The 12478-nt window shown below is 44.0% G+C and overlaps 1 protein-coding gene across 1 annotated transcript; it reads right to left on the bottom strand.

The window, feature by feature from the left end:
- Nucleotides 1–348: 348 nt before the first annotated feature.
- LOC148316477 (N-lysine methyltransferase SMYD2-B-like) lies at nucleotides 349–4805 on the bottom strand. Its single transcript, XM_088286077.1, has 12 exons — nucleotides 4582–4805; nucleotides 3249–3312; nucleotides 3037–3147; nucleotides 2907–2967; nucleotides 2596–2720; nucleotides 2451–2518; nucleotides 2261–2363; nucleotides 1843–1953; nucleotides 1582–1702; nucleotides 1334–1508; nucleotides 1042–1150; nucleotides 349–963 (listed from the first exon to the last, which is right to left on the bottom strand). Exons 1-12 carry the CDS (start codon nucleotides 4752–4754, stop codon nucleotides 856–858), a joined length of 1329 nt encoding a protein of 442 aa, XP_088142203.1. The 5' UTR covers nucleotides 4755–4805; the 3' UTR covers nucleotides 349–855.
- Between the last annotated feature and the right edge of the window lie 7673 nt (nucleotides 4806–12478).

Here is a 12478-nt window from a genome sequence, read left to right on the forward strand (position 1 = left end):
ATAATTTAAGTATAGAGGGGACTCACTTCATGGACTTAGCAACACAAGTATATAAAATCACAAACAAATTTGTGTCTTATAGGCTTATTTTAAAACGCCATAGCCTGACATAATATTGTTTAAAATAATCTTTTTAAAAGTCATCCACTTCCGGGGTCATTTTATTACAAAATTAACCGATGAGAAGGCGTGACCCAATCACGTGTCAATCATTTTGCCGTGTGTGCACGCGCAAGCAGTCACGCACGCGCAAGCAGTGCCAGGCTGCAGAGCACCAACTTGCCGTGCCAGACATTTCAAACCAAATTTAAAAATGATTTTCTCGATCTGACATCACACCGAGTCGCACTTGGAAGCTGACGGGGTTCAGAGTGTGAAACAAGTGAGAAACTCAGCGCAAATTTACTTTTGGGACAAGGACCAGCGTTAAAAATCAGTTTTGGAACGGAATGCGACGAGGGACAAAATACATCGCGTTGACTCGTGCGAAACTGTGGAAAACATTGCCCCCTACTGGCGAGAAAGCACAATTGCGTTGGAAGTCGGCGATGTCAGGTAAGTTTTCGCCACTTTTTTTTTTAAATTGATGAGCACTCGTAAAAATTCAGAACAATTATTGCTTGACATCATCCCAACATGAATAAAATCATGCTATCTATGCAACAACCGTGGCTAACGTCAGCGTGCGCACAGGGCACGTTGTACGTACGGTGCACGTTTGTGAGGGGCGTGGCTTTGGTCAAGGGCGTGGTATGGCAGTATAGTTGACCCCTGTTATTCGCGTAGACACCCATTGAAATGCATTTTAAAAAATATATTAAAAATTAGGGTCACGGGACGGATTCAACTCTTAAGTCAAAAAAGCAGCGTATTCCTTTGAAGTGATGCTTGTTTGACTTGTTTGTGCAGCTCTTGGACATAGGGATGATCTTTTCCGTGGGCCACTTCCATGATGCTCATTGCCTGCCAAACATGTTTCACATTTCAACAAATAAGCAATGAATAATAATAAATATTAATCCAGTCCATAAGGCAGTGCACCTTCTTGAGCGCGCTGACTCCCGCCGAGCGTCTGTCCAAGGCCAAGTAGAGTCGGGACAGTTTCAGGTACAAAGACGACACGTTGAGCGAGTGGGCCGGATACAGCTGGCTGCAATGAGCGTCCGTATACGTTGCGTTATTACGTAGCATATGCTAAGCTAAACCTCTTTACATCACACATACTTTTAATAAATAACTACACTATAGGAATCAGTGGCAAAAAAATGGTCTCGAAAGGTAAAAAATGTAGTCCAATTTTTTCTTACCAGTGTAATATAACAACAATGTGCACCTGAAGGGTTGGATGAGCTTCTCTCCATAACGTACGGCAGCGTGGAGGTCTCCCAGGTAGACGCACACGCCCATGGCCTGATAATTGACGTGCAGCATGTAGACATTACCCTCGTCCAGCACGCCGCCCATCTCCTCCAGGCTGTGCTCGCACATCTCCAGAAGCTCACTAGGGGGTGCCAGAGAGTCAAGGAGCCAAGGGGGATGGGTTTTATTTACCGTAATCTGAAATTCGGCCGAAAAGGATATTTCTGATGCGTTTCAGTTCGCGGAAGTCCCTGATGGCTTTGCGGGCGTAGCGCAACATGGCGCTCACCGCCTCGGCGTCCGCCGGCTCGCCACGCTTGCGCACTTTCAGCTTCAGCTTGTCCTGCGCTCATGGCACACAAAAAGAATCGATTAGAAAGCATTCTTTTTATTGTATTGTGTGTGCGTTTACGCCTGTGCATTTAAGAGGCGGGGCCTGGTGGGGTGGCGTGTGACTGGGTGTGTATCTGTGTGTGTTCTCACTTTGGACCTTGTGCGACACTCTGCGCAGTCACAGGTGAAGTAGTAGGACTCCCTGAGCCTGACGTTGCGGTCGTCTGTCGGGTAGAGCAGGTCGATGTAACTGATCAGCACCTACAAGTGGAAAGCACAAACTAATTTGTTCCATATTTGTATTTTTTTTCTTTATTGAAAATCAATATCATAATAATTTGATCAAAGTGTTTTTTTTACTGTATTTTCTAATAATAAAAAAAAGCATTTTATTAATAATTCAACATGATAATTATTTCTGATAATGTATATTTATTTTTTTAAGTTTTTTTTCATTTGCACAGTTACTGTTTTTTTTTTCTTCCCATAAAATGTCGTCAATGTTGCAAAGTGAAGCTCATGTAAAGTGAGCCGTGTGTGTGTGTGTGTGTGTGTGTGTGTGTCTCACTTCATCTCCAGCCCTCATGTCCTTGACGGCCCGCACCTCCGCATTGGGCCCCTTGAACGTCACAATCACGCTAGGAACGCAACTGTGGTTGATCAGCGCCACACTGCACAACACGTACAAGGATGTTACAACATGCTAATTAGCTTAGCATCTGGCACTGGGTCTGGGTTGTGACTAACTTTGGTCTTACTCTGGGTAGACTGCGGTGCCCATGTGGGACAGTTCCTCGTCCTCTATAGTGAAGCCATTACAGGACACCTGTGGACAAAAAAAAAAAACAAGACAAGAATGCATAAAAGCATGATGGAAGGTAAGTTGTTGATTTGTATTTTCACCTGTGAGAAGAGCGACAGCAGCTCTTTGGAGTCAGGAAAGTCCAAATGTTTGGAGTAGAACCGATGCAGTCCGGCTGCGTCCGCCTGGACGTTGTCTCGTTTCTCGTTGTCCATGTCGTCCACATCTACGACAGGAAGAAGTTCAAATGAAGGTTTCAAGCGAGTGGAAAAGGATTTCGGGTCAGGTTTCAATTTAGGGTTTGAAATGAGTTTCTCAAGCCTACGTCGGGGTTTCAAACTAAGGTTCGGATTTCAAATTGGTGTTGTTTTAGCCAAGAGTAGGATTTGAAATTGTTGTCCGAAGCACTCACGTGACTGCATGTCCGCGACGAGTAAAAGCTTCTCGGACGCGCTTCTTTCTTTCTGCGTTTTCTGCAGGGAGGCGCACCAAATCGTTTCAGCTCAACCACGACCGCCCGAGCGACTTCCGTGCCTTCTCACCTTCTTGGCCAGGATTCGGGCCACCAGGCGGCTGCTTTCCGACGGGCACCATTTCTCCCCGAAGGCCACCATCGCCGAGCACTCCAGCTTGTGCGCCGCCCAGTCGCCCTTCTGCACTTGCGGCAGAAAAACTCAAATTAGGAACAGTAATTATTTATTTATTTAAAATGTTAGATAAAAACAAAATAAATCCAACTTTTTGTCCCCCCTACCTGACATTTGGCATTGCAGTACTTGGCTTTCTTGCACTTGCCACATCTCGCCAGGTTTTCCTTCCTGAAAATGACATCAAGTCACGTGACCCAACCGGCAAAACAGGTGAGTTGTGAGCTTTGCAACGTGAGCCCGGAGACCGTCCCCCGGAGATGAAAAGATATTATTTTCTGACTTGAGTTCACCTTTCGATAACCTATTAGAATCTCATCGTATTTCCAATGTGGACATTTTCACACCCCGGGCCCCCCTCCTCCGTGACTCCACTTCAAGAAGCGGCAGTTGCAACTGATAGCGACGGCCGGCTCGAAAACATTCCGCGGTATTAATAGTGTTGACCTTATGGAGGGCCCCAGATGTCCGAAAGCGTAAAGTCGCCTTAAAAGAAATATGACAGTGCAAATCCAAGACGCTGTAGCTTGGAGAGCGCCAGCTGCGATTCAATCCCGCTTAATGAATTGACACTTAGGGGGATACACGTGCAAAGTCTCCCTTTGCCGTCGGCACCCAAACGTGACAACTGGGCCCACAGGAATAGAAAATCAAGTGCGGCCGTGTGCACATTTTGACACCGTTAGCCCAATGGGGGGGGATTTGCTAGCATGGCGTTAAATAAGATGATCAAAATATTTGAAACGGTTGTCAGTGTGGTGCAGTGTGGACTATGAAAAGAATGAAAATAATGCAAAGGTGAACAGATAACACTAATTAAATACAATCCAAAAAAATATTTGGGTGGGGGGCTCATTGCATGGTGGTCGACCGATTAGCGTGACTGCCTCACGGTGCACAAGTGCAGTGTTCGATTCCGGCTAGTGGAGTTTGCATGTTCTGGGTGTGGGTTTTCTCCGGGTACTCCGGTTTCCACCCACATTCCAAAAACATGCATGGTAGGTTGGGACACTCTAAATTGTCCCTTGGTGATTTTGTGAGTGTGAGTGTTTTGTTTTTTTTTGTCTGTGTGTGCCCTGTGATTGGCAGGCAACCAGTCCAGGTTGTGACCCCGCCTACTGCCAGAAGACAGCTGGGATAGGCTCCAGCAGGCCCGTGACCCTCGTGAGGAGAAGCAGCTTCATAATGCATGGATGGATGGATAAATCATGCTTAGGAAAGATGAATACAGGAAGAGCTTCAAACTCTTCTAGTATCCAAATAAAAAAAAACACAAAATTAAAAAAAAAATGAATCAAAACAAAGTTTGAATAAGTACTACATGGAAAAATATGCATAAAAAAATCATAACATCACACATGCTCCAACAAAATGTATGCATTTCATTGCATTGCAATGAGGGCCCCAGATTGATAGATAGATGGGTAGATCTATGTGTACCTGTTGAAGCAGAACTCGCAGTAGTCTCCCCTCTCTTGGGCCGAGAGGACGTAACTGTAGGGCGGGCAGGAGAAGAGCAGCTCCCCGACGTGGAAGCTTCTGGTTACTCGCAGGCCTCGCCCTTTGTCCGGGCTGTCAAACCTCTCGAGGCCGTCGATGCCGACGCACGTCATGCTGATAATGACAAATCGTGCACTTGTTCTGCTTCTTCTTGTTGGTGGTGGTGGTCCTCCTGCTTCATGGGGGTGAAGAAGACCACTAATGCGGTCAAGTGGGCGGAACCAATGTTACTATAAATAGATTGGGGGGGGGACCTCCTTCCTCCCGCTTGGGCCCCCCCCACGCTAATTTTGTGCCACTAAGCTGATTTAAAGGGAAATTACTCTGATGACATGTTTGTTGGAACTTTTTGGGTGAGTTGTGACAATATAAATAAGAATATGTACGGTACAGCCAATTTAACCGTCAATTGTTATGACTTGATTGAGTTCAAATGAAACAGCGCCCTCTTGTGCTGAACCGAGGCAATATGCCCAATTAAATCCAAAAATAATAAAAAAAAATTAGTTGAAAAATGTAATATTTTATCAAATTTCAATTAATATTCCTATATTGAAGTATAAATATACTATGATATTACTAAAAAAACGAACAAATCTTTTTATTTCGGAACGTTCAAGTAAGTCTCATAAAACCAAGCCACGGACTTGCTATTTTATTTTTTAAGTGGGCGACTACCGCCGTCTGGTGGCAAAGACTTAGCATGACAAACATGACAACTCCTCTCCGATAAAACAAGCAATACAAATCAGTCAATTTAAAATATATCAGATGATAAAGCACAAATAAGGGTTGGGGGACAATAAATGAAAACAAACAAAAGAAACCCAAACAAAGCCAAATGAGATAAGCAGTCGAAAAAAAATATTAAAATTGAAAACACCAAACTAAGTGGCCAAAAGAATGAATTAAACGAACCGGTAAAATAAACAACACGAATAATTATTAAATTTAAAAAGTATGAAAATAAAACAAAATTAAGTGGTTAAAAAAACGGAATGAAAATGAAAGAAACATTTTATTTCAGGAGAAACGACAACATTCTGCACCCTAATCATTGCAGAGAAAAGAGAGAGGGCCCTCTTGTGGACAAGTATTTGAAGTACACCTTAAAAATAACCACGCCTTAACGTGGATATGGTGCTTCCATTTCACGGAGCATTTAAATGATTGATTTGATTTTATTAAATTATACAAGCGACAAAACTTTCGCGTCTTTATAGAAACTGTGGGAAATGTTTTTATTAGCATAACTTAAATCATTTTTTGGATTGCCCCAAATGAAAATATTTACCAGTTTATTGCTTTTACATTTGAAGATCACCCAACTTTTTTTTTTTACAGTGTATGTACTGCACTCCTCAACATAGTGTGAAGAGTTGTCCTTTATGTACATTTTGAACCCTTTATCCAACCTTGCCCCAGTTGCCACCCCCTCCCTGATTTTATTATAATTTCATTTCCCCACTCTTCCAAGCTAAAGACGTGTTCCTCCTCATTTTTTAATAATGTCCATGCAAAGGGAGGCATGTCCCCCCGGCAGATTACTCGCTCGTCTTTGGCGTCTCGTCTTGATTACATCAGAGGAAGTTGATTTGATTTGGAAGAAACCCACTTGTTTCCCGGGAGCCCAAGCCGATCTCTTTAGACTTTGGCTGGCGTGCCGGATTCTTGCTTTGCCACACACAGGATGATCTTGATGAATATGATCTGAAAAAAAAAGAGGGAGGGAAGAGAGAGAGGATTAGGTGAAAGGATTATAATTTCCAATGATGAGGAATGATAAGAAACAATAAATCCTAAAGTAGATTTAGTTCTCAAGGAAAAACCTGTTATGGAAAACAGAATAAGAGACAGGGGCAGATATATTAAATAGATACACAAGGCATGACCTGTTTCCAAACTTCTCTGTATTTATTATTCTATATTCGACATTTTTCATGGAGTTGCGTCACTTTCTGATAATTCTACCTGTGCAAAGTCATGACCAGAGAGGCTCTAATTTGACCATATGGCAACATTATTCTACAATATTTCGAGCCTTGTTTCTTGGTTTTTGTGCAACAAAAACTATATACAACAGTTAATGTTGAATTTCTCCGTGAATGATTATAAATATATTTTTAAATGGAGAACGTCTTGAATTCACACGACTTCCACGACGAAAAAAATGGTTAATTACAAATAAAAAAAAAAGGTTATAATATATTTTAAGTCTTTTCAGTATGACGCAATAACCACCACCTGCGCAATTAGTGGTGGAATGCTGCGCCCTCTAGCGACTCGGAGTGTCACGTGTCCTGTTCGGATAATCTCGCTCGTTTTATCTTGAAGAACACGACAGCAACGGCAACAAAGATTCCCAAAACTACAAGCGACACAAAGGTGCATTCCATCTGCTGAATGTAAGTTCCATTTTTATTCCAAAAGGCACATTCGACGTAGGCATGGTAAGCTAGCAAACTAGCTAGCTTACTGCGCTCTCTGAATATGTATGAACGTCTTTGTGTCATTGTCAAGATTCAAATTGTTGTCAATTCAAGAAGAGATGTTCTGATGTAAACTGTGGCTCAAGTTTTGATGTGCATTTTTCAAAATTTTACGTTACACTTTTCACTTCCTGTGCATCAGAAGACTTTGAGAATATTTGGAATAGAACCTTGGAAAATGGTCATCTCTCACCTCTACACATTTAAAGACAAGTTATTTAGAAATTTTATCACAGCCAAGTATCACCATTTTATTTTGATTCATAAATGAAAAGACTGCATTGCATAGCACAATAAAAAAATAAACAGGTTAGTCATTGGTTGCTTTAATGCAATGGAAGGGCTGCATTCCTTTCCATTGTTGTGGGGTGAGACAATTCAGCAGAGAGCCATTGTCACACATTTTGATCTTAATTGATTAATTTAATTGATTATGTCAGACATAGCAGAAAATGGGATAAGCATTTGCACAGAGTTCAAGGAAATGAAATTCTAGTAAGTGTCACTGATGTCAAAATTGACCGAGTAATTTTGTGAAAGTCAATTCCAATCATTCTGAACTGAGAAAAAACGTAACACGCGGGCTGATCCGTCATCACGAACTAATAATAAACACGTACCGAGTCGGCACAGTACTGCACATGAAAGCTTTCTGTTTATGCGTATGTCAAAGTGAGATTACATCGTGTATTTGGATAGCAACGCCGATCTGTTTGGTGTTTCAGAAATGATCCGCTTCCCCGGCCGGCGTGGTAGGCGCTCTGTTTTTACACCCCTCAAAGACACCGTGTGTATAATTTACAGGCGCACCGTTGATGGATACGCAGGGGCATTGTCACATTGGGAAGCTCATAAAGCAGCAGCTGCTAATGCCTCGCTGCCGGGAGGTCGCCCATGCGCGCTGTGTGTGAAATCCAGCGTGGTTAAAGACCCCTTGCCGCTCTCGGCCTTGCGGTCCGAGAGAACCGGGGCCCTCGTCACCTCGTATTCCTGACCTTGTCATCGCGTACCGCTGGCAGCATGCCGCACTAACGAGGGGTCACCGGCGGGGCACGGCTGCGGCGATGGACGCTTGTTTGTGTGTGTATGTGGGGTGGTTGCCGTGACCAGGGTCAAGAGTGACTGCTCGCCAAGGATTGTCCCGATAGAGGGATGGACACTAAATCCACTTTCTTACTGGACCGAGACAATGTTCATCCCGCCCTTATCTCGAGTGGCGAGCCTCAAGTCTAGCCCCCGTGTCTCCACGAGGGGAGGGCGCCGCCGGCCGTCTTAACCCGGTCGAAAAGCCCTCATCTCTTCTGTTTATCCATGTGTCTTTGCTTTGGCTCGCGCCCCGCGTTGTAGGCCACCGTAGGGCCGAACGGGGTCCGCTGGCCGGCGTCCCCCCGCCTAAGCTGTGCTTTCACTGGAGGGCTTAGCGCCTCCAGCCCTCAGCCGCTTTATGAGCAGACAGCTGGGCTAATCTGTCGCCCTCCCCTTGTCTTCTTCGGTCCTGTCCGATTGCGTCTTTGGACTCCTTTGGTTCTGTGATTGAAGTGTACTTCACTACCCCTCTGTACTGGATTGTTGGCCGTGTTTGGAAGGGCTGTAAAAGGATCGTCATCCACTTGTGTTGGTTTTGAGGAAATTCAAGCTCGTTAGCGGAAAGCATCGTGCTTCATCCTTGTCACTTCAGTGGTACCTTGATTTGCGGTTGACCAGACTCAAGTTGCTTTTATCAAATTCCTTTAAAGACAAACAAAATCTTTTTTCAACTTCAACTAAATTTATTATTATTATTATTATTATTACAAGAAATTTGAGGTTTGTCATTGCGTGTGTGGCCAAGTTTGATGACTCGCCATGAAACGTAAAACTAATAGATCCTACCCTGACGTGATCGGAGTCCCTCTAAACTGGTGTTGATTCATGGTATTGATTGTCTGATGTTGTGTCTGCCAGTGCCTTTTATGAAATAGTAGCCACACATACCAGTAAATCCCTTCAAACTTCACAGTTGGTCTTTTAGGATCGTGTTGGGTGGGGGGTGGGTGAAGTCACCATTTTTTGACCTCATCATTTCTTCTTCCCCACGATTGGCTGCCTTCCACGTCAGCTCCATCTGCATTCTTTCCATCTTCCATTTGAATCCCATTTCAACCTCTCCATCCCTCCTCCTCCTCATCCTCCTCCTCCTCCTTGGCGCTGCCCTCTTCAGCTAAACTTAGAAGTGACAACAGTTGCGGGGTGACACCAAAGTCTAAATAAGACCAGAACAATAGCCCCCCTCCCTGCCCCTTGCCTCATTACAGGCCACCATTGTTCTCTCCATCCACTCTCGCTCTTTTGGGGCATTTGTTAGCTATGCTAATGAATGCCGATGTAGCGAGCAGGGATTTGATGCTTTTTAAGTGGGCGCTTATGGAAAGCGTCGTCAATCATCAGAACTGGCGGACTCGAGTCATGCGACTTGACTGGAGTCAGACTCACAAAAGTTGTAATAATAGGGTTCGAAACGGGTCGCGCCAACAGTCATAAATATTAAATGTGTTCAATATTTCCGATCAAGAATCTACGTGTTTTCCAGAGCCATTTAGCCAATCAATGAAGCACCCTCACGGACGAACAAAGAAGCGGCACTCAATAAGTCACATATAAAAAAAACCCCACAATTTTAAAATCCTGTGTCCCGATCCTTAGATGACTTCCCTTCGGCAATAATACACAATTCCCGTTTAAGTGTCACCGCAGTGAGGCCTACTGTGTTTTTGTCGTCACGTTAGGAAGACCTTGCCGCAAGAAAACAGCCGCGTAAGACAAGACGCGGCGAGTTCAGTTAGCCGGTGAGACATTCAATCAGTCAGTGCGTCTGGAAATAGCCCTGGCTCCTTTGAGCCGTCGTCCAAGAGGAATTCTCGTTCTCCTTGGTGTATTAATAGTGCCCGTGCATTGTTTCCTACAGCGGCAGCACTCCTGCAATCAAAGGAAGTTGGCCTGCCAAGTATACAAATATTTTCCTTTGTCCCTATGTTTAGACGGCGCGTAAGAGTCGGTTCCGTGCGTGCATGTGTCGGCTTGCTCAAGGATGGATGTCGGTGTGTGTGACCGTACAGTATATCGGTGGAGATATCGTGCATAGTCAGGTTGTTGATATACTGAGTATATATTTTTAGTCTACAATAATCATCAGTATCCCATAGCATTTTCAGGTCCTGGTTTGGTTTTTGAGCCACTTCGAATGATTTTGAGCTGCGGCAGTGTTGGTCTTGAACCCGCTTTTGTTCTTCTTCTGAGATATTCGGGGCTGCGCTGGCTGTAAACCCCTTTTTCATGCAGCCTGCAGAGTGCTTCACACGTCCTCGAGCATACCTCTCACGCACGCCCACGGGCACACCGATTAGTCATACAGCGCACGCACCAAAATATGAGAGAAGCGGGTTCGGAGGCCCCGTGGCCAAGTGGTGGTGTGGAGGCATCATCGGTCACTTGGAGTCCGTCCGTGACTCACCAAGGGCACAATGGAATTAGTGCCATCCTCCACGATGTGACAGCTTGCTCTGGCTAAATGGTGTAATAATCTACCCCTCCTCTCACAAACGTCCGACAGCAAATGCTCACAAACGCACACGCCTCCCTTTCGCCCTCCCCATACCAACTGGCATCGATAACATTGTCTTAAGCTATAAAAAAAGATTTCTCGCCCTCCCTCGCATCCCTCCTCCCTCCATTGCGGTAATTATTGAATTAATGCAGATGGAGAGAGACATCTGCATGTTAAAGTGTTGGCCTCTCTCTTATGCACAGCAGATGTTCCCCTGTCATTTACTCAAATTATGCTGCACGGTTACACGGAGGGAGAGCGGGAGCCTGCGAGAGAAAGTTCCTCGCCAAGGCGACATTGTCTCACAGTCGGCGTCGACGGCGGCCAAATTCATGTTGCATCTGTTCTTCTAGTAAACAAACGCGCTCTTCTTCGCTTGAGATGTCATCCTGACAGTTTAGGGAACAAACGGTGGTTTCACATCACACCGTTTGTTCAATGTTCAGTGAAACCCGATTCGTCAAAGGGACTCAGTCTGGCAAAATCTGCGATATAGAGAGTAATCCGATAATCTAAACCTTCGCTAGGTCTCAGATGGTGACTGTAATGCCCTTTATTTTCGATTCAGCCAGTCCTCCATCAAGCATCTCCAGTTGGGCCAAAATGCTGCTGCTAGCCTTTGTATTCTTTGGCCTTCAATTTAGCCACATGGTTTCCGTGTTTTATTGTGTCAATTGTACTGATGTTTTCAATGTATTATTTTGACAGTTACAAGCTACTTTGGGTGGGTGTCAATCAATCTGCATTTTTGCTTTTCGCATCAGGGCGCAGTCCACATCCCACATGAATAGTGGGGCGTCCCTGTAATGAAATTTCATAGAACGGAGGCGTGAACGATTTGGTGGTGTCACACTAAATACGATGAAGTTGACCTGAAAGCTGAAGTCATCACGGGACAAGGCACCATGTCCTCTTGAAGATTATCTGTTGATTATTTGAAGCCAGTTCGAGACACGGAGGGAGTCCGTGTACAAGTACGTCCCTGACCTTCTCCTTGGGATTATGTCCCAGGTTGGTTTGGCCTCGTATCTCCGGATTACGTTTGATAAAAACATTCTTGTATTATTTTTTTCGGTGCTTATTGTATTAATACTCTCCGGCGGTTCGCCCTCTAAAAGCTCAGTCCCTGTGCCTGCTTTAAGGTAATCTTCTTCCACTTGAGCTTTTAAAATGTTTTAGGGAGGCGGTCTTTTTTTTGTGTTCTTTACTCCTTCATGTTAGGTATGCTCTCGCTTAAATTACATTCAAAACATTTGCTTATGAATCCAAAATTAATATGCAGAATCACCTTGGTGTCTCTGTATTTGCTGGAATGTAGAATCCGCTGATCTTCATTTTGAACTTTAGTGTCTTTTAGCGGTAACAATTAATCAATGATCAAATTAATCAATACTTATTTTTGATTATTTATTAATCATTTGGAGAACTTTTTTTTTCAATTAAAATTTGTCCAACTGCTCGGAATTTCAGCTCCTCAACATTATATATTATCTGATTTTTATAATATTTCATGACAGCAGATTTCTGTGTCTAAATAAAACATTTGGTTTTGAGAATAATAATCTATAGCTTTGCCTGTTTTCTGACATTTCTATTGTTTGTTTATTTAGTTTGGGTCCCGTGCAAATTACCTCATGGCAGTATTTGTCTTCAGGAGCATAGATTTGAGGCCTCCATAAGAGTGACAAGTGCCCTCCAGTGGTCATCAAGTGCATAGCTCAGACATCTGTGAGGTCAACATAACACCTGACTTCACTTCCGCTTT

This window comes from Idiotropiscis lumnitzeri, chromosome 21 (assembly GCF_059441095.1).
Source record: "Idiotropiscis lumnitzeri isolate Australia: NSW breed Sydney's pygmy pipehorse chromosome 21, RoL_Ilum_1.0, whole genome shotgun sequence".
NCBI lineage: Eukaryota > Metazoa > Chordata > Actinopteri > Syngnathiformes > Syngnathidae > Idiotropiscis > Idiotropiscis lumnitzeri.